This window comes from Rutilus rutilus (assembly GCF_951802725.1).
Source record: "Rutilus rutilus genome assembly, chromosome: 22".
Lineage (NCBI taxonomy): Eukaryota > Metazoa > Chordata > Actinopteri > Cypriniformes > Leuciscidae > Rutilus > Rutilus rutilus.
Window position 1 is genome coordinate 13,231,033 of NC_140227.1, and position 26,001 is coordinate 13,257,033.

The 26,001-nt window shown below is 38.2% G+C and overlaps 1 protein-coding gene across 5 annotated transcripts in view; it reads left to right on the forward strand.

The window, feature by feature from the left end:
- Positions 1–26,001, forward strand: part of mast3b (microtubule associated serine/threonine kinase 3b) — a 42,132-nt gene extending 16,131 nt beyond the window's left edge. For 4 of the 5 annotated variants that reach the window (XM_084395205.1, XM_084395207.1, XM_084395208.1 and 1 more), the window contains 21 exons: positions 2,609–2,684; positions 2,771–2,980; positions 7,856–7,957; positions 8,054–8,186; positions 8,285–8,355; positions 8,449–8,537; positions 10,785–10,993; positions 11,580–11,718; positions 11,797–11,929; positions 12,023–12,188; positions 12,318–12,419; positions 13,852–13,974; positions 14,152–14,264; positions 15,549–15,709; positions 17,999–18,120; positions 18,849–19,049; positions 19,239–19,465; positions 20,178–20,300; positions 21,229–21,365; positions 21,720–21,901; positions 22,916–26,001. In XM_084395205.1, the coding sequence (XP_084251331.1) occupies positions 2,609–2,684; positions 2,771–2,980; positions 7,856–7,957; positions 8,054–8,186; positions 8,285–8,355; positions 8,449–8,537; positions 10,785–10,993; positions 11,580–11,718; positions 11,797–11,929; positions 12,023–12,188; positions 12,318–12,419; positions 13,852–13,974; positions 14,152–14,264; positions 15,549–15,709; positions 17,999–18,120; positions 18,849–19,049; positions 19,239–19,465; positions 20,178–20,300; positions 21,229–21,365; positions 21,720–21,901; positions 22,916–23,922 (3,826 nt within the window). In that variant the 3' untranslated portion in view covers positions 23,923–26,001. The remainder of the gene's footprint in view (positions 1–2,608; positions 2,685–2,770; positions 2,981–7,855; positions 7,958–8,053; positions 8,187–8,284; positions 8,356–8,448; positions 8,538–10,784; positions 10,994–11,579; positions 11,719–11,796; positions 11,930–12,022; positions 12,189–12,317; positions 12,420–13,851; positions 13,975–14,151; positions 14,265–15,548; positions 15,710–17,998; positions 18,121–18,848; positions 19,050–19,238; positions 19,466–20,177; positions 20,301–21,228; positions 21,366–21,719; positions 21,902–22,915) is intronic. The other variant, XM_084395206.1, reaches the window with a different exon arrangement.

Below are 26,001 nucleotides of genomic sequence, written 5' to 3' on the forward strand. Positions count from 1 at the left end.
TCTAGAGTGTTTGCGTCTGGTATCTGTGTGCTGCCACGCTAGAGTTAATGCATCGTATATGCGTTCACTCTAGTGATGTTTTCCTGATCAGTCGGTGTCACTTCAGAGTAATCGTCGACATTCCTGGAACTAGTAACATGTATTATATGTAGCTAGTGTGATGTTGTAATGCCTAATATTTTAAACAACCCCTTTTAACATCTTTATCTTTGAGGATTTAAAACTGGTTGGAGCCGGGGTGTGAAACTCAGTTCCTGGAGGGCCACAGCCCTGCAGAGTTTAGCTTCAACCCTAATTAAACACACCTGATCCAGTTAATCTAGTCCTTCAGGCTTATTTGAAATCTTCAGGGCCATTTCTCAAATTTGTTCTTGTCTGTTCTTGTGGACTTGTGAAATGTCATCAGTCGCTGCCCAAGTACTGTTCCAATTCAAGATCACATCTAGTCAAGTACAGTTAAAATCCCTGGATGTGTTCTTGCTCCGCCCCTTTTATCGAGGATGCATTGAGAGGTGACTTGAGTCAGCCAAGTATCCCAGAATGCATCTCGCACCAACCAGCAAGTGTCAATAGCAGAGGAGAAAACCCATGTAATTTAAAATACTACTTTTATTGTGTCACGAAATATAGTATTAATGTAGTTTTTCAGGCGAGAATGTAGGCTAGTTGTTTAAGCTCAAATTTGTGGTTTATTAATAAAGAGAGAGAGCGCCTATTTGGAAATTTGATCTGATGTTTTCGGAGTTGTGAGATCCAGGCGATCAGCGGGCGCTCATTAGCCCCGTCTGGAACAGCCTTACCTCGGCTTGTCCATCTGACGTTTGCCACTGGCTCTGATGTCTCTGTAGTGGTTAAACATGAGATATAATTCGTCTTGTGTATATCTAACGGGCAATTAATATGTTTAAAATGTAAACAAAAAGAGGCAGGGTTGTTTTATATTTTGTTTTGTTCTAAATATACATTCAGAGAAGATAATCAATGTACGTGTTGCCTGAACCACATTTGTGTGGCTATTAATGTTTTAAGATTTTTCAAATGAAATGAAAAGAGGCAGAGTGGTGTTTTATAACATATTTAATTTTATTGTTGACTAAAATATACACACTGAGATAACCGGAGTAGCCAGAGCAAGCTGAGTGACACTTTCAAGTACGCTGCTGTACCATTTGCATTTATTGTTATTGAGAAACGCCCCAAGTATGTGTTGGAGCAGGGTTGGAACTAAACTCTGCAGGGCTGTGGCCCTCCAGAAAAGTTATTTACGAACGATTGTTCTTAAGAACAATCTTAAGAAAAAAGATGAGAACATTCTTTAGAGTTTTTTTTGGGAATACTAAATATTCTTATCTTTTTTCTTAAGTTAGAAAATAAGAAGAAAATAGCAGTTAAGAAAAATGTTAAAAACGTTCTGTGAATCCCGCTCCTGGAGTTTTATTATATCCACATTGACTATATAAGAGCAGTGTGATCTAGTGGTGAGCATGCATCCTCTGGCATATTGAGCTGTGGTGTTCATGGTGGCTATTGGGGTTCGAGTCTGGCTTACACAATTTCAATGACTAATCTGTGTAGTGAAAATACATTTTGTATGCACTTTTTTCAGATTTCACCCAAATGTTCTGTCATTTATTTACTCACTCATTTTGTTCCAAACCCATATGACTTTCTTTCTTCCATTGAGCACAAAGGACAAAATGTCAAGACTTTTTTTCCTGCTCTTTTCCATGCATTTCCAGTAAATAAGAAGTTTTGGGTGATAAACAGACTTATTTAGTAAAATCTTGACATCCAGCCTAATTCATCCTGCATTAATGATATTTTCGATTACAAATCGCACTTTGACTTGATTTGGTTACTTATAAATGATTAATTATGGTCTGTACCCAACACAAAGCTACCATATGACTTCTAAAACCTTGGAAAAGAAAGACCATTTTTTGAAAATTGTATGGTGCTTTTTCTCCTTTTTTTTTGAGCCTCAGTCCCCCATTTATTATAATTGGATGGAAAAGAATGACCAGAAAGATAGTCATATGGGTTTGGAATGATGAGAGGGTGAGTAAATAATGACAGGGTTTTCATTTTTGGGTGAACTATCTGTTTCAGTGATGTTGCATGGCTTGCTGTCAGATTAGTGGACTCCTGACTAATAGGAATATCCAGGCTTCCCCCCATCAAAACAAAAGGAGTGTTTTTGTTTTGCATAAGAACCTCCCTCGAGACTGAGTCAGAGAAGAAATTTCACTACGGTGTAATTGAACACTGGGGTTTGAAATTTGCATCTGGCCAGTTGAGATTTAAGAGGACGATTCTGAAGTAGAAACTAAAACTAAAATCTGATGAAGGTTTTTGTTTATGTCGCCCATGCTGTGAGGCAGCAGTCTGTTGGTTTTGCTCTGCTGCTGTGCAACGCCTCACCTTTAGCTCACATCTCTGCAGGATTCAGAGGTTTAGAATGTCCACCCACAATGCTTCACGCCTCAAACAGTCGCTCGCTCAATTGGTTTTTGAAATAAAAGGGGTTTAGCTGGAATGATTATCAATAAAGTATTTAACCTTCGATCTACATGATGGAGGTTTTCATCTGTTCTTTTCCTTGTTTTAGCCCTGGACGAACTGGTGGTTCCTTTGATAATGAAATTATAATGATGAACCATGTCTATAAGGAGCGTTTTCCAAAGGTATGTAGCGTCAGATTTGCTGAACAGATTATTACCTGTTTTTCCTCCACAAATCTGAGGTGTTGAACGTTCTCTCTGCTGTGCAGGCTACCGCTCAGATGGAGGAGCGTTTGCTGGACGTCATCAGGCACTTTTCCCCAGACAGCACCCTACCGCTGGGAGACGGAGTCCTGGGATTTATCCAGCACCAGTTGGTGGAGTTGGCCAGGGACTGTCTGGATAAATCCCAGAAGGACCTGATTACATCTCTATACTTCATGGAGCTGCAAGATAATTTGGACAAAATGCTGCACGAGGTGAGGCGGGAATCTCTAAAAAGAACGCCTAATATTTCTAATTTATACAAGATATGTATCACTTGATGTGCAGTGGACCGCTACGCTGAAAGTAAATCCAGATGTTTGTTTCCGTATGAGACTAATTGTTGATTTTGGAGATGTGGCCTTCTGTACACATGTACAGAAAAGCTAAAAACAATGTAAAGATTATAGCGACATAATGGCTACATTCACCTGGTCAGTTTTTTGGACAGCCATATTTACGGAGAAGTATGAATTTCAAATTGTTGCATATTGTCATGGACAGGCGCAAAACATACTTTGTGAAAAGACGTTAGTCAGTCCCACTGAAGAACCGCAGAACATTTTATCATCAACACATCTTAATCATGCTCTGAAACCACCTCAAGCTAACCTCAAGTTTGTTTGCAATCGTGCCAAGACCACCTCGTTCAGGCGTTCTCGGAGCGATTGTTTTGGTGCGGATCCGATTGCCGTGTTAACACATATCCCTAAACCAGGGGTGCCCAATCCTGCTCCTGCCGATCGACTGTCCTGCACAGTTCGTCTCCAACCCTAAGCAAACACACCTGAAGCAACCAATTAAGGTCTTTAGGATCACTTAAAAATGAAAGGCAGGTGTGTTTGATGAGGGTTGGAGATGAACTGTGCAGGACAGTCGATCGGCAGGAGCAGGATTGGGCACCCCTGGCCTAAACGAACCAAACCACGGGAGAAAACACGCCAGGTTCCGAAACAAACACTCAGGTGTGAAAGCCTGCTAAATTAAACTTGAAACTTTGAAGTAAGACCGAAATAGTATTTTCTTGTAAAACGTACTCCAGGCTCTAATCTTTGTTTTAACTTCACAAAAACATTTTCTCCAGTGTAGGAGATTTGGCCTGGCAGGTATTGTACGGACTTCGACATGTAGTATGGTTCTTATGTCTGGGCGGCACAAGTTTAAATTAGGTTTGAGTTTGGTGGTGAGTCCTTTTCATAACTATGAAGCCATATTCTGCTGCTTTGAAGCCGTATTCTGCTGCTTTAGCCCCTGTCAACTTGGTAACGCTGGCCTTTTCTGATTATGCCAAAGTCAACGGGTGTTCTGAGATGGTGGTTGTGGTTTGGCAGGAATATCAGGTTGACAGTGACATTAGGTCAGTGTTGGGTTCTGTCACTGGTGTTGTTAGTGTCCTGCCACTGGCTTTAAAGGGCCAGAAACATCACGCATTCTCAAAAGAGACTGTGACCACTTCCACTAATGAGTGTGAAATATGCCTCATTCGCTATGGTGTTTTTACACTATAAATACTTTTTAAGATGTTTTTTTTTTTTTTTTTTACGCCTAGCAAAAAAGAGCATCTGTTAGCTGAGAGTAAGCAGCGTTTGCTCAAATTTGCATACATGTGAGTGTTTGCGAGCGTGTGTATCTGCGCGTGGCTTCATGTATAAATGTATGCGTACCCTTCAGCAGAGGTTTTGAGTAGAAATATAGATCTCCCCGTTCAAGCTCCATGCTCATCTTTGCAACTACAGGGTGTTAGTTTCCATAGCAACGCTTACGCCCACCCTGTATGTAGTGTTCAGACAACCCCAGGCAAGACTGTCAGATCGCTGCTGTGCAGTGGATGTCGTGCTCATAGATAAGGCTATTAAAGTGTTTCCCACTTCCCTTAGTCAGCGGTGCCAACACAGGCCCCTGATGCCGCAGTCATGCCGCAGTTTAACTGCTCTAACCATTCAATCATCAAACTGTTGTGATTGATAGTCAAATCCTGCGGTTTTGTATTGGTATTGGGTAACATCAGGCCGCTCTACACTGATCCTCTGTCACTCTCTACTCCCTTCTGGGATCTGAAAGTCTTTGTCGGTTGACTGATATGTTGCAGAGGTCTAAAGAGCAGGTTGACCGATGGCTGACATAACGATAAAAAAAAGATATGAACAAAATGAAAAGTTTATTATCTAGCCCATAAACAGTGGTGTTGGTAGATTTGAAACTGCAGGAAGTTATCTTATCAGCTGTGGCCAATAATATTAAAATGGACCAATTTTGGCTGATATATATTGGGCTATCACTACTTTAAACATGTTACATTAATGCTGTTTGTTATTACAGTGCATGGGAACCCAATTCTGCCACTCAATCATTTTTTTAATTAAAGTCAATTAAATAATGTTATCAAATGTCTCAAGTGTATAAATAGTCAATAATGTAAATAGATAAGTGCAAATGATCTGAAAATATTTTACATATGATAAAGAATAGTTGGAATAAAATATTTATTATTTAAATGTTAGAAAGTACTTTGTTTATCTTTACTGTTTATAAGTAATTTGTACTATTTAATATCAATATGGTGTATAACTTTGTATTAGATAATAAATCTTAATAAAGTAGTAAAGCTATAACATTTATTTCCAGGGTTAAATCTGTATTTTCAGACTTTTGGAAATCGGTTTTATTTTTTCAGTAATTCCTTTATTTTTTCTGAATTTATGAAGTAATGAAACGTAACAATTTGAAGTTTAATCATTTAAATTTGTAGGGCCTTATGAAATGTTTTTTTTTTTTTTCCCAAATTAATTCATAAAATCAAATTTAACAACAATTTATAAAAAGTTTAACTAAGTAAATTTCTGGTTATATGAAATGTTTTATTTTTTTTCCGATAAAACATTTTCTGGATTCGGTTTTAATGGTTTAATTTGATGAATTGTACAGTCCTACTTTCTGCATCACAGAAATCATAGGGCTCTACTCACTGTAGTTATTTTGATTAGCGAAGTGATTGATCGTTGCATTTATAATTGTGTGTATTTATTAATTTCCAAATTTGTTATCATAGTGTTTATAATTTTCTCAAATAATTATTGAATGTCACAATACCCCATGTTAAGCATGGCCCTTGATCATAAATAGATTGTAAATTTTGACATCTTTGCTCATGTAAACATAAGGGAGTCGGACAGCCTAAAGCTGGGCATCATTATAAAGCTCCGTGCTGCAGGGGCACAAGTCACATTCAAGTCTGAGCTAGAGAGAGAGAGAGAGAGAGACTCGCTGGCTGCAGTGCTAAAAAAGGAAACAGTTCATTGTTTTGATGTGACGGTTCGTGTCGAGTTAGAAGCATCCATGTTTCCCTCACACCCCTCTTGCAGTGGCATTTGGCTGTCTGCGAAACATGAGTCACACATCTTATCATGCTATGAGGCTCTTTAATGCTGATTTGATAGCATGTCTACTTCACTTTGTTCAGCTTCATCAAATGCATGGAAATGCAGTAATTTTAGTTTGTCGTAGGAGTCCCCTGACCGAGCTTGATCCCTTGTTTACTCAGCTTTTCACCTAAACAACCTTACGCAAGGAGACAGCAGCTCAAGATAGATTAAACTGTTTTATGTGCTCTTGTTTTAGGATATAATATCTGAATAATGTTTCAACGTCCTGCTCAATCTTTGGATTTTGCAGTCTAATGCATGTTAAATCCAGATTCAGTGAGAATGCGGAGTTGATTAAAATTCACACAAGTGCCTGGAAAGGATTTGATCCTGTAGCACCAGAGCATAAGTAGCTCATTACCTCCCACTCCCACATCCCACAAGCCAGCAGATTCCCCTGCACAAACAAGAAATAACATTCCAGTCACTTCGCCAAATACTGTCCAGTGTTCAGGACGGACACAGTGTTCTTGTGTCTTTTGATGACTAGCACAGTATGCTGCTTAAATGGTGTGCCTTATTAAATTAATTTCACATCTTCATTTTTGTGACATTTTAATTTCCCCCTGAAGTCCACTTATTATGTTAGACAACATTGCTCAAAACAGCCGTACTTTATTTTTTCCGTTTCCACCCCGCTCTTTTTTTTTTTTTTTTTTTTTTTTTTTTTCTACTGTACCTTTAAGACAAGTATATGTATATGACCTCTAATGTTTGTCAAGGGCGAGCTAAGTAGCTGGATACTGAATAGTTATGTACACAAGGGATGTGCAAAACATACACTACTATTCAAATGTATGGGGTCGCTTATTTATAAAGAAATGAATCCTTTTATTGAGCCATGATGCATTAAATTGATCAAGTGACACTTTTATAATATTACAAAAGTTTTCTATTTCAAATGAATTGTTCTATTGAACTTTCTATTTAACTTTGTTTATAAAAAATATTAAGCAGCACAACTGTTTTCTACATTAATAAAAGTAAGAAATGTTTCTTGAGCACCAAATCATCAAATTTGAATGATTTCTGAAGGATTATGTGATACTGAAGACTGCAGTAATGATGCTGAAAATTCAGCTGAAAGACTGAAACTATTGAAACTACTATAGTATAGTTCTTCAGCAATAAGCTGTCTTCTCGTGATACATTTTTGAAAGAAAGATGTAAAAAAAAAAAAGAGCAGCATTTTGCTTAATATATGCACTATAGTACGTATTCATTACATTTTTATTTAAACCTTTGTCTAATTATTTTATGGATGTTTAAATAAATCTGTCATGAAAACAAGTTATTACAGCCACTATAGTAGAAATTGAAGTTGATATAACACGTTTTTTTTTTCCTTATTTGCAGTTTAAATGTTTACATACAACAGTTTTTTTATGCCAGTGTTGATTATAAAATAAGTTTTCATTCAGCTGAAAGCCAAAGCAAAAATTTAAGTTTCATTGATTGTGTAACAATTTTATTTCATGCGGTTTCGATCAACTTTTTCAGGCAAAATGTTTTTCTTTTTTTCTGCCAAATATTTTTGGTTGGCTTAAATTTGGGTGCATCACAAAATATCTCTTGCATAGAACTTTACCACATACATGGTACGATTTTAGGAGATCAAGACAAATCATGCAATGCCCCTTCAATATAGTGTGTGTTTGTCTGTCTAAGGCTCTGGAGCGCTCTGAGAGTGAGGAGGTTTCAGTGATCACACAGCTGGTGAAGAAGATCCTCATCATCATCTCACGTCCTGCACGACTGCTGGAGTGTCTGGTGAGATTCTGCACCTACACTGATTCACAGCCCTCCCGTGAATGTTCCTCATGACCTGACACTCCTGAGACTGTGCTCCTTGTTTTTACTGTGTAGGAGTTTGACCCTGAGGAGTTCTACCATTTACTAGAGGCTGCAGAAGGTCACGCCAAAGTCGGCCAGGGCATCAAAACTGATATTCCCAGATATATTATCAACCAACTTGGGCTCAACCGAGATCCTCTTGATGGTGCGATAGCTGTCGTTTATCTCATGATGGTTTTGTTTTGAAAGCCTGTCAGTTTCTCTTTAGGCTCATTATGTTGTGTCTTTCATCTATTTTGACAGAAGTTGTGCAGTTAGAGGAGCAGTACGACTTTGGACACACACTGACAGTTGATTCTGAAGAAACGGCAGAGGTAAAAGCACAACAAAAAGATATGGAGCATTAAATAGCCTTTCTAGGTTTCATAAGACGTCACTAACGATGCATCTCTTCCTGTTGCTTGCAGCAGAATAAATCTTTACCCACACCACTACGAAGAAAACCGCTGGAGAGCGATTTTGAGACTTTAAAACTCATCAGTAATGGGGCTTATGGGTAAGCAAATCTTGATATTCTAGGTATTATCAACTGGCCCGAATTTTGAGATTGCAATAGACGCAAAGGACTATAATGCGTTAAGAGCTCGCTCAAGTCCTGGGGAGCTAAACCATTTAGTGCTTTGTAAGTAATCAGCAATATTTTAAAATGTATACAATGTTTAATAGGGAGTTTACATGATGACAGTGCGTGCACACTTGTGAGACGGGACGAGTGTAGGTTAATGCAGATGTATCTGGAGGTTATGTTTTGTTATTGGCCCTGGACATTTATATTTAATAGGTGGATAGGTTAATAGGGGCTTTCGCACCAGAGGAACCTTTTCATTGTTCCTAGAACACTATTGTGTTTATGTATTTTTTGGCGTGTTCGCCCGCAGGGACTGGGAGCGATTTTAGTTCTTGGAATGTCTTTTGGGGGAACTAAATGAGCTCCTTCAGAGTAGGGTCCTACGTCATTGATAGTTCCTATAGTGCTGGGTTAGTGTACGCTGTTTGGCCGAACGCGCGTGAAACGCCAGCACCTGCTTTTTAAAACATTTTTTAATTAATTGCAACTAAAGAATGATTTCAAGCTTTCAAATTCAAGAATTTTCTTCACCAAAAACTACTTACTGTTGAGTGTTGGCAATTAAATAGTTGGAGGTTAAATTACCTTAAGAATATTTCAGAAAAAAAAGACTTCTTGAATTAAAATGTCAAAAAATATGAGACTTTATAAAAGAGGTTTGAAATATTTCTATTTATGTGTTTTTTTTTATGATGTTGAATAGGGCTGAACGATATTCTGTTTTAACATCGACATCGCGATGTGCGAATGAGCGATAGTCACATCGCCGGAACATGCGATGTGAAGGGTAACGTTAGTACCATAGTGTAAGAGAATGGTAGCACCAGGGTAGCACACAGTAAACACGAGTTTGTTGTATGGCTTTTTGCTGGGGTGACATACGCGTTCCGCGTGCCTGCACAGTGATTGGTTCGCTGTGCCGCGCTCACCGCTCAGAGCCAACATTCACTGGCAATCCTATAGCTAAATGCGCGACGAAGAGGATCCGCCGCAAAAAAGTCAAAATCAGCTATTTAGGACTACTATTAGCCTATTTCGTCTACAAAAATGAGGATGTTGACCAAAAAGAGGTAGGCTACTTTGCTGAAGTATTATAAAGTTGTGGATGGTTGTCTTTTTAAAAAAAAGTCGTTTATTTTTCGTGTTCGCGTTTATGAGGAAAAAACAATGTTACGTGACATTACGGACGAGACCGTTATGAAAGCCGCACTAAAAGACTGCTTTAAAACTTTAACAGAGACCTCAAACAGAAATCGCAAAGCCTTTCTTTAAAACGAATTTCGTTTTGTATTAATTGTATCTTCATTTTAATCAGTATTTCATTATACAATTTCCTGGATTTAGCCTAATAAATAAAAATTAAATATAGCAGCCAGCGCCTGAACTGGAGATTAAGCTATCATCCATGAACCGAAACTAAGCATAAAAAGGTAGCCTACTCGCCTCACACACCTAAAAATAATAATAATAATAGTAAAACATTTAGAAATATAACTATTATGTACAGAAATATCTCCTTTTAAACAGAACCATTAAAAAAAAAATCTGTATGAAAAGTGCATTTCTCCCGATCACTGCTGCGAAGATCGCGAGTCAGTATTGTCAACACAAAACACTTTTTATTAATAAACAATTAAAATGTCTCATTGTAATATTTTACATATTATTAATCATTACTTTTGCTGGTTCTAGGTGCCGTTTACATGAACGCGTCACTGAATCAGCACAGAAAACAATTTTTCGGGTTAGGTCCTGTGTACAACGTTCACCGAATTCTGAGAGAAATATGTTTCTGGAATAAAATATTAAGTGGCCTTTTTGTTACTTCTAATGAAGCTTGCTTATAGTGAAATTATTAATAACATGGAATGGTAATTATTGACTTTAGCCTGGATTGATGGCTCGCAATATCGCGATATATATCGTTGCCAAAAAAAATATCGCAATGTAATTTTTTTCCAATATCGTGCAGCCCTAATGTTGAATATCTATTTTAATCAAATATTGAAATTGAAAGTGTGTGTGTGTACATATGTATATATAAAAATAGAAATAATATTTTTCATGGCCCTTAACCCACCAGTCATCAGGCCACAACTCAATACTTTATTTTAATATATGTGTTTATATGAAGGTCTGTGATGTATCTTGCTGTGTTCTCCATCTATCCTGCAGGGCTGTGTATCTGGTAAGGCATAAAGAAACTCGACAAAGATTTGCAATGAAAAAGATCAACCGACAAAACCTGATTCTGCGAAACCAGATCCAGCAGGTGTTTGTGGAGCGAGACATCCTGACATTTGCAGAGAACCCTTTTGTGGTCAGCATGTTCTGCTCCTTTGAGACCCGCAGACATCTGTGCATGGTCATGGAGTATGTGGAAGGTAAACTCAACAAAATCTGTTGTGAACATGGACGTTTAAGTACAAATTGCCATTAAACAATCAGTCAGAAATTAGACCGAATTGTGGAATTTTTTTTGTCAGTGTTTATTATAAATGATTTATCTGTGCACATCATTATTTTTTGTTAAATTCATGCCCTCGTATTCTTTATTCTATATCTATCTATCTATATCTCTCTCTCTCTCTCTCTCTCTCTCTCTCTCTCTCTCTCTCTCTCTCTCTCTCTCTCTCTCTCTCTCTCTCTCTCTCTCTCTCTCTCTCTATATATATATATATATATATATATATATATATATATATATATATATATATATATATATATATATATATATATATATATATATATATATATATAATTTGAATATATTCGATTATGCATTAGTCAACATTTGAAGTGGATCAAAACCTTTCATCAAAGTTATACATGAATTTTGAACAATAGCCGTTCTTGTCTTAGGACAACTTTGATTAACTTTTTTGATCCACTTCATTATTATTATTATTAATGCATGTATATGTCATACACATGTATAAATAAATATGTCTGGGGTAATATGATCTTCAGGTGGTGACTGTGCCAATGTGCTAAAGAACATGGGCCCACTTCCTGTGGACATGACCAGGATGTACTTTGCGGAGACAGTTTTGGCACTGGAGTACCTCCACAGTTACGGCATTGTGCACCGAGATCTCAAACCAGACAAGTGAGAAAATACCTAAAAATCTCTTTGGCAACTGTGTGGAAATATAGCTTGTTAAACGGTTCTGTTAACCCTTCACAGCCTCTTGATTACTTCAATGGGGCACATCAAACTCACTGACTTCGGGCTCTCCAAAATCGGCCTGATGAACATGACAACCAATCTGTATGAGGGCCACATTGAGAAAGACACCAGGGAGTTTATCGACAAGCAGGTGGGCAAGAGCACAATACTCCTTGGATACAATTTATGTCAATTTTCAAGAACTGTTATTGATATTAATGTAGTGTCAATCATTATGTTGTAGGTTTGCGGCACTCCAGAGTACATTGCTCCAGAAGTGATCCTGCGGCAGGGCTATGGGAAACCCGTCGACTGGTGGGCCATGGGCATCATCCTGTATGAATTTCTGGTGGGATGTGTTCCGTTCTTCGGGGACACACCAGAAGAGCTTTTTGGGCAGGTTGTCAGTGGTGAGTTCAGATGAATGTGTTTTAAACAGCTGGTGAGACAGATATTGTTAAAAGAAACAGGAAGCTTTACCAACTGCTTTAAAATGAAACCATGATCAAAGGATTTGATACTCTCTGTTTCTTACGCAGATGAGATTATCTGGCCAGATGGGGATGATACTCTTCCTGTAGACGCCCAGGACATGATCACACGATTACTGAACCAAAGCCCGCTGGAGAGACTTGGAACAGGTGCCTTGTCTTTCATTCATTCATTCATGCTTCAATTGTTAAGAATTGTAGCTATATATAGTTCGCACAAAAATGCAAATCCTCGTGTTGTTCCAAACCAGACGTATGACATATTTCATCTGTGGAGGAAAAAAGAAGATATTCTGAGAAATGTCTCAAAGTTGTTGTTTTTTCTTTTTTCGCCAAGTTTTTTTTGGCCACCAAAACTGTTTGGTTATCAACATTCTAAAAAATATATTTTATCTTCCACAGAAGAAAGAAAGTCATACGGTTTGAATGGGATGTCTGGGATCATACAAATTGCTAGGGCTGTAATCAACCAAAGAAAATCTTGGTCGACTGAAGTCCTGAAATTTTCGACTAAAAATGACTTTATGAAAAAACAAAACTTTAAATTAATTAGCTGCACACTGTGCGCCTTGTTGTCCGCCTAAATTAATTATAAATAAACATAAACTAGTAGGCTATTTGCAGTATTAAATCGTTTTTGACGTAATTATTTTGCACTGAAATGAGTCCGACACACGAGTCTGTCGGCTCTGACAGCGTTGCATCACGTGCACCTGCGCAATATCATAGCCTATGATTTCCGAATATAGTACTATGTTGTCAACTAGTGATATCATGACAAGAACTTTTGAGGAATATGTAACATAATTTAGACAATTGTTTTTGTCATATGTATTATAATAACTGACAGACACTATCATTTCGTATCATACACGAATAGACTATTAACTTAAAGCTTTTATTCTTAAACACAAAAGGCACGTCCACTTTAATAAAAACATAATATTTATTAAACAAACCAGATCAAGTAATAATATTCAGCAAACCTTCTAGTAGCCTACTTTCTTCAATCTGTCTCTCTTCTCCAGTGGGTTGGGCTTATCCAAAAGAAGTGAAAACAAGGGGGGTGTTCTGAAGACAGACTGTTACCTGTGAAACAGCGGTGCTCTGAAAACACCCCCATTAGCAATTAGTGCTTTCCACCTGATGAAATGAACACGGCAAAACTGATTAAATGAACGCGACAAAAAAATCGACCAATCAGAATTTTGGTCGAGCCAGAACGTATCGACCAAATAATCGACTAATCGACTGGGAGATTACAGCCCTACAAATTGCCCGCATTTACATATCCACGTGTACATGTCAGTGACACGTAATTGTCCTTCACAATAGTTTTTTTTGTGAGAACAAAAAAAAAGTGTCCACAACTAAACTGGTTGCACAAAACTATTGTATTGCTATAAAAATATAATAGTATGAAAAACGAACATTACCTCGAGTCAAATGAAATGACCAAAAAAATATGATATGGCCTATTTAATTTCAACAAATTCTTTAGAGTTCGCTATCCTTCAAACCTCATTTATACAACTATTTTATGTAGAGATTTGGACAAGTATGACTTCCCGTGTGTTTGTAGGTGGGGCTCCAGAAGTAAAGCAGCATTTGTTCTTCAGTGGTCTGGACTGGAACGGACTCCTGCGTCAGAAAGCTGAATTCATCCCTCAGCTGGAGGCCGAAGATGACACTAGCTATTTTGACAGTGAGTTCCACTTATTCAACACAGGAAAGAGGTTCTGGGAGCTCCATAAATGCCTGGAGCAAAGCGCTCTGGAAATATCAGCGCATTCTTGTGCCTTATGCAATGAGGTGCAGTTATTATTTCTTCATTGTACTTGACTATTACCCCCTAAATCCTTCGGTTTTCTTTCCTCTGTAGCACGATCTGAACGCTACCATCATTTGGCCTCCGATGAGGATGATGAAACCAATGATGAGGAGTCTTCACTAGAAATACGAGGGTTTTCTTCTTGGTCAAATCGTTTCAGCAAGGTTGGGTCCTTTTGCTGTCTGCGCATTTTGATAATGTTGAAAGCTTTTTTTATTACATGTGTGTGACTGAACAGTCATAATCATATTGTTTATTTCTTGTACTTGCCACTTTCTTTCACTGAATGTTTCTTTTTTTAAACTTTAATCACCCATTTTATTTTATGTATTTTTTATTTTATTTATTTTTTGAGGCAGAAACAGGCTTCCATAAACCACACATTTTATCGCGTTAAAGAAATGAATAGTATGAAAGACAAATGTTTGAAATACGCACACATGAGATGAAGGCTCGTATCAGTATCACATGGGTTTTACTATTGTGGCGATCTATAGATTTGATCTGTTGTAAGAAAAGTGTAACAACACTAGGCCGTTGGCGTCCTCTGCAGACATTTGAGTGTAATACATAATGTACATAAGATGATTGTTAAAATACATGATATAAACATTGTTGGTCTATAAAACCATATGATTACTTGTTTTGATGCACAGCTAGCCGTGGATTATCCCGCTTATACCATGGTCATTAGCCAGCATTGATAACTTAAAGCAGTTATTGATGTCTGCAGCGTAATTTTTAACCTTAAGGGTAAAATTGACATTATATTCGTCAGTTAAGGCTCGTTAGATCTAGCATTCTGCCCTCTTTGAATCAGACACAGAGATGAAGTAGTGTGTAAGATGGCATTTATTTGATGAATAAATTATAGCATTCAATTGAATTAATTATCGAGAGAGAGATTCATACCTGCGTCTGTTCAGCTTCTCTATTAATAATGAAGCTGTGAGTTTAATTACTTCAAAATAGCAATGTAACCCCTAGTTTATGAGAAATGTAATGTGCTTCAATGAAAACAGTGCATTAATATAAAATGGTGATTAAACTGACTTGGTCTCAAAATGGGTTTTTTTGCACACCTTCCAGCCAATCAGAATCGAGTATTCAGACAGACCATGGTATAAATGTTTCAAGTCATTTTAAAGGCTTAGGTCTATTTTTATTACCACGAAAAAATATCCGATTACTTGATTAATCGTCAAAATAATCGACAGATTACTCTATTACCAAAATAATTGTTAGTGACAACCCTAGGTTATACCTTTTAATAAATGAGTCATGGGTGGCGCATATAGTATTTCTATAATAACATATGTAATTAAACTTTTGCTTTTAAATAGGTTTTTTTTTAAAACAAGACCAGCTAAACATAGGGAACATTTTTCTGTTGTGTGGCCATTTTTCTCTCTCTTTCTCTCTGACATTTCTTATCTACAATTGTGTAGGTGTACAGCAGCACAGAGCACCTGGCCACCCCGTCCCTGAGCTTCTCCTCCGACCGCAGTCACAGTGAGGAGATAGAGGACCGGGCAGACACTCACTCTCCTGGAGAGATCCGACGACAGGCCTCCACTGGAGACAGGAGGCTCTCGGCTCAGAGGGCAAGGTGCGAATCGAGGAATCAAGAAATGTATTCAATCCAAAATAAAAATTCTGTCATCACGTGCCATTTCAAACTGATGGAACATATTATACAATACAAAAAAGTTAAAATAAATAGACATTTATTAGAAAAATAAAAACTATACCCATTATAGTATTAAGTTCTGGTTGCATGGTTCTCTGAAATGCATGATTCTGATCAGTTGCTACGTTCCGAGATCAGTTATTCCTCTGTAATGATAGAAGTTCTGTAAAATGATCTCTCATCTGGGTATGTGAGGCCAGTGCTTCTTTCATTTCCCTCTGCAGACACACTCTCATGTTATTTAAATGTAGCTGCTGCCATCTTGAGCCACAGTTTTTTACTTTACTTACTTTAAATTAGGATTTCAGTATTAGTAATTGGCATAGGTAATATTTTTGAAGTGTTCGTCTTGTTGCCAAAACGAATGTTTTGTTCACTCAAATGGATTATAAGAATAAACAGGTAAGAACTAGAACTGTTAACTGTTTAATTTTAGAACCGTTTCTCATCCATAAAATGGCAGTGTATCACAGAATGATCCTTGCGTCAGTTTTCAGGTGGTGTACGGTAGGGTTTGATTAAAAAAAAAGAAAAAAAAAAGAAAAGAAATTGAATGTATTATTTTTCAAAAGTCCTGACCTTGGCCTTTGGTGTTCTGTGAACGACTGCGCATTCATGAGACTCTATTAGTGCCGCAGTTCACTCCGACTCGCCCAGAAAATCACAAACACGCAGTTGTACACAGAAGACCGGTCTAGGCTCAAAGCTGCTTGTAGGAATGGTTTTCTGTGGGGAAGTGTTGAGTTTTTTCAACTTGTCTAATTTTTTTTTTTGTGGAAAGTAGCCGTGTAATAAGTAGGACCCTGACATTGTTGCGGTTTACTTTGCGGTAACAACCAGCTGTATGTACATTATCCCTTATTTGTATGTTTTCATTGAGGCTCAATCACACAGGGTGGCCGCGGGTCCTTAAAAAGTCTTAAAATGTCTTAAATAAAGTTTTCCTAATAAAAGGCCTTAAAAAGTATTAAAATGTCTTAAATTCAGATTTGATAGGTCTTAAATATTTCTGGTCACATTACCTCTAAAATTTATCCAGTCTGACGGACCTAATGTCCGTCAAATAACCAGTGAAGCATCGAATCGCGAGAATGATTCAGATTTTATTACATAAACAGCTATCGACAATGATAATGTAGGCTTTTTCTGGTAACGCCGTTTCGTTGTTTCAAATGTAGGCGCGTTGCGCGTGGCAAGCGCGCTCATAATGTAAGAGACGCCGGCGCGACCACAACAGTGCCCAACATCAAATGTGCAAACGTAAAATGCAAGCGGAACGAAACTGCTCGTTATTGTGTGGTTGAAGGACCGTTTATCAGTTTGGACCAGTGGAGCGCGAGCCGATCGTGATCATGCGACACTGTTACTACACAGCGCTAATACGAGATGCAGTAAAGAAAGCATTTTAATTCGCCACAGAACAGAACTGACAGAAGTAATAACATCGCTGCGAGATCTAGTGAGAAGCATTCATATGTCTCCGTTATTAACGGATCAAACAGCGCTGACATGGAAACCTGGAAGAAACACTGTGCCATGAATGAACTATCCAGTGTCCACAGATCAGCAACATTCACCATGGATTTACTGTAGTAACACTAACTGCAACCATGGACGTTTGGCAGGAATAGTAGGCTATAATGCCTTCAAGTAACATTACGTCGGTTTTATTTTGACATTATGAATACAATTGCTGCCCTCAAATGTTAATCTGAACTAAAATAAACCTTTGTTTATAACTACTACAATATGACATTTCATTTTTTCCAAGGAGCTGTTTTGTTTTATATGCTCCTAAGAAGAGTCAATTGTAGCTCTAGAATTGCTCAAAGTAAAAAAAAAAAAAAAAATCATACTTTGATGTTAGTTTTAATATAAAAAAGAATAAAACATTTAAATCAAGGACATTTCTCTGGCATTAATTTCTTTATGCTGTATCAAAAACGTACCGAACCGAACCGTGACACAAGTGTATCGTATCGAACTGAACCGTGAATTTTGTGAACCGTTACACCCCTAATATATACGCATGTAATATAATGTGTATTTCCATCACAGGTTTGGTCTTAAATTTCATTCAAAGTGGCATTAAAAAGGTCTTAAAAAGTCTTAAATTTAACTTGTTCATATCTGTAGACACCCTGATCACAGTAGATGTTATTTACCAGCATTTTGAATCCGTGTTTTTATTTTATTTTATTGTTTTAGCCTGCGCCCTCGAACTTCATCCAGCTCATCTCAGCCTGAGCGTGCCGTGAGCCCCCTAGTGGTGAGCAGCACACACAGCCTAGAGGCCATGCCACGATTCGCCCTGTCCACCGATGATGAGGGTAAGTTGACAAAAAAATTGCCACATTTTAGAGTTTTTGTTACCAATTTATTGCCCTTCACAATATTTAAAACACTGGTGGCCTAGTGGTGGATGCGTTCCGGCCACATAAAGATGGAAAATGAGGGTTCAATTTGTCATGTTCCAATCCTATTGTCCCCTCATTTCCTTTACTCTTTTTGTCTTTCTATAAAATGTCAAAAAGGATCCATCAAAGAAAATCTCTTGCCATTATGCATATTCATACAGAATTATATACTGTAGTAAATGTATCCCCAAGCAATCAAATTCAAGTCCTTGCAAATTATAATAACAGGGTATCCGCGGGGTCTTAAAGTATTAAAAGGTGATAAATCAATTTTGGGAAAATTAAGACCCTTAAAAAGTATTAAAAAGTCTTATCACGGCTTTATAAAGTCTTACATTTTGAAAGTATTTTTTTACCTAGAATCTAGAAGTAGAATCTACCTCTCCCTCTCTCACACACACACACATCAGATAATCCTAGATAGATAGAAAGATAGATAGATACTCTAATGATCCCGAGGTAACTATCTATCTAACTTGGATAATGCGTCGTGTAGGTCTTAAATTTCAATCTTTATGCTCTTAAAATGTCTTAAAAAGGTCTTAAATTTGACTTACTGAAACCTGCAGAAACCCTGAATAATGTTGTGCTACATTCACTGGGTGGAGTTTTATTTTGATGCAAACCTTTTAATTCTGCAGCTGAAGTTGTTGTATCCAGCCTGCGACGACTCCGACTTCGTAGCAACAGCACAGGAACAAAACACTCGTCGCCAAGGGAACAAGGGACTCCTCAGTGCTTTGGAAACCAGCTGGAGACGCCTGACAGACAGCGACTTTCACCAGGACGCAAGGTCCCCAAGTCTGCATCAGTGTCCACCCTCTCGCTCATCATCACACCAGGTCAGACCCCAAATATAGTTACCATAGCAGCTCTAAAGAAAATGGTGGTTCTCTTCATATCTGGAGAGTGGATCTGTAGATGTTATGTTAATGTCATGGTTTTGTTTCAGATGTATAAAACCACGTTTTTGTGAAGAAATTTTTATTTTATTTTTATTTAATGACACTTTTTTTCTTCCTTTTCCCCAGATGACGGGAGTGGCGGCCTGCAGGCGCGCTCCATTTCCCCTCGGTCGTTTTCCTCTAATCCATCATCCCGAGACTCCTCCCCCAATCGAGACCTGTCACTCAGCGTCAGCAGGCTCCGCCCCCCAATCATCATCCACAGCTCTGGGAAGAAATACGGCTTCACCCTGCAGACCATTCGTGTTTACATGGGGACCAGTGACATCTACACCATAAACCACATGGTCTTGGTAAGCAGATAATCACTTCTAAAGCCTCTTATCGGAACACACTCGGTTTACACCTGGTATTAAGTTGTGTTTTGGAAGATCAGATCACAAGTAGAAAAAGGAGACACACTCCCGTTTACACCTGGTGTTTTAATCTGTTCTTTTGTCCACTTTCAACCTCTTCTGTCCTGATTTGTTCGAGGGTAGGGTACATGTATGGGGTTTTTTCAGATCTTTCGAACTAACTGGCAAAATAAGCACACGCAATTTACATATGAACGTGAAAGGAGACAGAAAAATATACCGGGAGCATCAGCTTCCGTTTCTGCTCTGACAGTCGCAAGACCACGCCTGGTGCTTGGTACGTTTTTCGTCTTCCAACCAAACTTGGTTCTCCAGCCAACAAAGTACTTCCAGCACTTCCCATAATGTTTATGCGTTAGGTCAGTAGACGGAGAGAAGGCGGCCTTTCGTGGCTCTTCGAACACATTCGACCACATGAGCATTTACTCTACAAAATCAATCCAGTCAAATGTGTTTTCAACTACCTCTGGAAGTGGACAAACTCAAAACGTTTTAGAACCCGTTTATACCTGTATTTAGCATCGTCCACGTGATCCGATCGACCAAAACGCATCTTAATACCAGGTGTAAACGGCCTTAGACATTGAGGTTTAAAGATGGATGGTTCAGTCTGTTTATTCTGATTCCTTTTGTTGTTTTCCTCTGTCAGGGTGTGGAGGAGAGCAGCCCTGCCCATGAGGCTGGACTGCGAGCAGGTGATCTGATCACTCATGTGAATGGAGAGTCTGTGCAGGGTCTAGTGCACACAGAGATGATGGAGCTTCTCTTGAAGGTATTTGAACTGCAGCATATTGGGATTCCCTGAACCATTGTTTAATATTCTGAGCTAGACCAAAAACAAAATGTCAGTTGAGGAATTTCACAAAAAAAAAAAAAACATTTTGAAACCCTTACTTGATAGGGAATTTATTTTTATTTATTTTAACCATGTTTGTATGCCTAGAACACATTTAACCATAGTAAAGTCACTTTATTCAAAGCCTCAAGTGGCTTTTTAGTTTTATTAAATTGTGGCAACAGCAATATGACATTTCTTTTTTTTATTAAATGCAGTTAATAATATATAATAAATAAATGCTCATAGCGTTACTAGTTGAAATACATTTTGACAAAAATAATTTCTAATGGTAATATTGCTGTTCAAACTACTGAGAAGAATGATAAAGATATCTGCAATTTTATTGACTAGCCAAACATTTCTACTAGTAATAATTGCATGTTACTAGCTCAAATTGAGTTCTAGATAATAACTCACTTTAAATGGAATTAGAAAAAATACATGTTCGAATAATTACTAGTCAAAATTGCCTTACAGATATCTAAAATAGTAGTTTTGACTAGACATTATAGAATTTTTCAGTTATCTGTCCTAGTAATAATTCATATGGCAGGTATTGACTGTTATTTTTGGATTAGTAAAAAAAATCTAACATTTTATTTTACTGTCTGTAATTCTATTTGGACCTGTAAAATTAAATTCTCTGTAGTAAAAATTTAATTAACTAGTCAAAATAAAATTGCAGATGCCTTTAATTGTTCTTAATAGTTCAAATTGCATTATTACTAGTAATATATTTTTACCAAAATTGAATTCTGACTAGTTAGGGGAGATTAATAGATCATCTTTTGTGTAATAGATTTATTTTGTGTAATTTGTCAACTAGTTTCATCTACTTTCATTTGGTCTTTTTAATATACAGAGCGGTAACCAGGTGTCCCTGCAGACTATTGCACTAGAGGACACATCTATAAAGATTGGGCCGGCACGCAAGAGCAGCTGTAAAGGAAAGATGGCCCGCCGCTGTAAGAGGAGCAAATGGAGGGACAATCAGGACCGGTCAGGAAAACTCTTGTTTTAAAGCTCTCATATTATTTTACATCATTACATTACATCATTAGTGGTTGATCCCAATACTCAATGCTGGGTAGACAGTTGATGCTATAATCCCTCTGCATACATAATGCAATTTAATGAGCGCAAATCAGGTGCACATATAATTGTTGAAATTGTATTAACATTTATTTTACACAATATTTACTCACCAAAAATATTTTATCCATTGAAATGGTTACTGGCTGATTTATTTGTCTATCGCTAATGTCAGTAAGGACATTCAGTTCGATGCCGCTTGCAGGAGTTTATCATTCATCAACGTTTGGCGTTACCCTGAATAATCTCTTGTTCACCCAGGAGGCGCAGCATGCTGAAGAAGCTGTCCAAACAGAGCACCGTCATGCACAGCAGCCGTAGTTTCTCCTCCGGCCTGCATCACTCGGTGTCCTCCAGCGAGAGTCTGCCAGGCTCTCCCACCCACAGCCTTTCCTCCGGACCCACAACACCCTGCCGGAGCCCCGTTCCCGACCACACCGCTGGTATGACCCGACTTATAGATAGAAAACATGAAACTATTTGTCAACCAGTAATTAATCAGTTTAAGTTGGAGAATATATATGGATAAAAATGTAGGAATATTTAAATATTTTCTTAAAATAAAATATTTCTTTTAAAACAGTTGTTATATTATAAAATGAAGAAATATTTAAGGACTGGTTTGAAAATCTTGATTTCTCAATTTTAGTCGATTCTCATTTTAATGAACCATTATCGATTCTTAATTCCCAAGATCGATCTTTTAATCTATGCTCTTTTCAGTTGTTGCATGAACACAACTTCACGAAATATTGTTTGTAGCGCACCTCCCATCCAATAAATCGCAATAAGCTTTGTTACTTTTGATATATAAAACGGACAGAATTTGAACACTGATACTTTATCACAAATGTCATGATTAAGTATTGTTGTGGTGTGACAGATCGCTGTAGCCTCAGTTCAAGCGAAGCAGCAGCACGAAGCACATGTGAACCAATTATCTCTTACTTTTTACTACTAGTTATAGCACAACATAAAAATTAAATAAATGAACATCTGAAGATATGTTGAAAGATACTAACTGAAATGCATCATGTAATTGCTCAATGAATGTTTCAGAAAGACGTCAAAACGGCTTGTAAACAATGTCACGCAACTCTGAAAAGCAATTCAATGACCATAGCCTGATAGTTTAGATAGAAGCATTTTGCTAAATATATATAGTATATTACATATTCATTATAGTTTTTATGACAGCTACCGTTTAATTTTTTTTGTACTGTACATGATCTAAATGAATTGAATTGAATCGAGATCAGAATTAAATCGGTTTTCAAACTTGTGAATCAAAATCTAATTGTGAAATTTGTGCAATACCAGCACTACTATGTCTAGGTCACTTAATTTAATCAGAAAATGCCCAAAAAGTTTGTTTATTGTATATATTATAATATATGAAATATGTCGTTTATTAATTATATTGTTAAAATTGTCACAAAACATTGCAATCTGTTCAGAAGCCAGCCTGCCCCAGAACGCCTCTCCATGCTCCAGCTCTCCCAGTTCACCAGCGGTCCAGATGCGGCCCAGCTCGCTGCACGGCCTTGGCTCGAAACTTGGCAACCAGCGCTACACTAAAGTGGGGAGAAGGAAGTCCACCAGCAGTATCCCACCGTCACCTCTGGCCTGCACCTCTTCGCCACAGGCCCTGTCCCCCCAGCGCTCCCCCTCACCCTTACCCAGCATCTCCAAAACCCTCCACTCCTTCCACGGCAAGACCCTCTCGCCCCCCACGATCATTCGGCATGTGGTCAGACCCCGGAGTGCAGAACCTCCACGTTCCCCTCTGCTGAAGAGGGTCCAGTCTGCGGAGAAACTCTCAGGGGCCTTATTTGCTGACAAAAAGCCCCACGCGCCCCGCAGACACACGTTGGAAGTCCCCCACTGCGAGGTGGATGTACTGGGAGATGCCGAGGCAGAGGTGGCCTGTGGTGCAACCTATTCGGTGGATCACGGCAGGCTGGGTGGGTACTTTTGCGGCCAGAGAATGAGGGACTGGCCTGGTGACCGAATGGAGCAGATCGTTGTAATGCGCAAGCTGAATCTCTCCGAACGCCGAGATTCCTTCAAGAAGCAGGAAGCCGTGCAGGAAGTGAGCTTTGACGAACCGGACGACAGGGCCGCCCAGATTCCCGCTCAGTCGGCCAAGCAGACGCTGGGCGAAACGCAGTCGGAGGAGGAGTGCATGGCGAGGAGGAATCCGCTGGTCCCTCAGATCGCCGTGCAAGGATCAGAGAGCGAGGAGGCGGACGATTGGAGGCTTTGTTCGGATGAAGACGAGGAAGAGATTGAGGAAAACGTGTCACATACACTGAGTCAAGCTGAACCTCAGGCTGAATGTGCTGCCAAAGACACCCAACGCTCCTCAGCGACTACACATGAAGCCGGCGAGACCACTGCAGATGCAGCAAAGCCAGAAAAGCGTCCAGGAAAAAAGCTAATTGAAAGAGAGATCAATGAGTAAAGGACTGTTGCAGCACATCATCATCCCCGCGGGCTTCACGAACGCCCCGGCATCACGACGTTTGTTGCCACGCAGAATTCAAACAATTACTAAGTGGAGTATTTTATTAATGTGTAAATGGAAGTACGATAGTCTTATGCAGGGAATATGTATGCTTTTTTAATTTATAGTGTACTGGAGATGTGCTGTTGGCCAAAAAAAAAAAACTTAAGGGTTGCTAGTACATTTTTCTCACCTTCTGTGAACGGGTTGAGGAGGGGATTTGAATGACTTGATTTTTTTTCTATGAAAATGTGCAAAAGCTTCGAATCCATTTCATCCTCCAAGAGCTTTTCATTTTTGCACCGACATTGTGTGAGATTTTAAAAGCTGCAGGTTCAGATGATATTTGAATGGAATTGTCATGTGGCCCTTTTCATGTATTATTCCATAATCTCAAAGGGTTTCCAGAGTGTTTGAAATGATCCGTGTGAAAGAAAAATAGGACTCTGTTTGTGTCGACCATTTGGGCTTCAACTGTGGGGAACCCCACAAGTAATTTGAAATGAAGTTACATGTTGGTCAAGGTGTCAAAAAACAATTGTCTATGTGAATTTTATGCATCAAACCAAATAGATCAGTTTTACACCTTGTTTTATTTGACCATTTTTGTAAAGATGAATTTAGATTTAGAATATTTTAAATTAAATTCCTTTCCAGATACTTTAATTAAACGATGCTAAATTTAATTCATGAATTTAAAATTTTAAAATTGAACCCAGAAAGGGATAATGTTTGGTTTTAAGATATTTAAGGTAACATTTTTCATGTATTTTCACAGAGTTCCCACAATTCGTTTTTTGCATGTTTTTTTTTACTTAAATATTCCTCCTCTACTTTTCTTTTTCACCGGCTTTGTTCAGTTTACCTGCAACCTAAAACATCTCAAATTTTCACAGGTGCTAAAATGAATGGGCTCACAGACACACCTGAAATATTTGAAGAAATAGTTAAGCATGCAGTCACACACCTCACACTAGCCGGAACTCATTGACACAAGAAATCACTGAGTAACAAACCACAACGTCATGAGTTTTTTGACCATTGGCCTGTCGCGAGTACTCACAAGTTTTTGTACTTGGAGAAATGTTTACATTTTATATATATATATGGATTTCTACTGTGCGAAGGTAACTTGATTACAAATGTTTGCGGAACTGGAGTCGGTGGGTGGAGGCTTTCGCTAGATTATTGTTTAAAGTTCGGTGTGATGTCATTGTTAATAGACACTGCACACATCAGACTGGATGTTTTTGTTCAGATGCATGACTCTTCCAAAACTTTTTTTTTTTTTTTTTTGGATCTAATATATGACAGTATTTTAATTGCATATAAAACTGCATGAGAAGGTTTAACAGTCAATTGGATGCTATCAGTCAGTCAGGACTTCATTTATGTTGGACCTTCAGGAAAAACGGCACATGCTTGACCAATTCAAGAAAACATTTCTGTTGTATTTTTGAGGTTTGTTAATTGTGACCTCTCCGTTTAACTTTATGCACCAGGCTACTGTAGTCGTAAACACTCTGTGACACAAATTGGTGTAAATTTGAATAGGCTGCATTTTCCTGCCCGTCAGCCGAACGTTTGCATGCTGCATGTTAAGTAAATGCACCGTTCACTTTGGCATGGCAACCTGAGTGCAATGTTTAATGGTCAAGTATAACCGAGCCTTTGAATTACAGTAATGTTATTAAAAGCTTAATGTTATGCAGACCCAGTTGTGACATTTTATCCCTCTGTAATCACAGACTTTAGTGGATGAAGTGTTTGTCTTGTGGATGTCTAACCCACTCTTAAACATGTTCAGACGAGACTGGGTCACGATGTTGCATTCGCACTAATGCTTCACAGCACTGAAAATCCAACATCTATATAACCTGCTGTGCTGATGGTTTCTTCCATTTTTCCAGAATTGTCAGGACTTGGTAATTGGTATGTTTGTAAAAAAAAAAAAAAAATACTTTTTATAAATATTTTTTAATGTTAACTGTTTGTCTGATGATGTTTTGTAATAAATCATTCTCTGGTTAATATGGA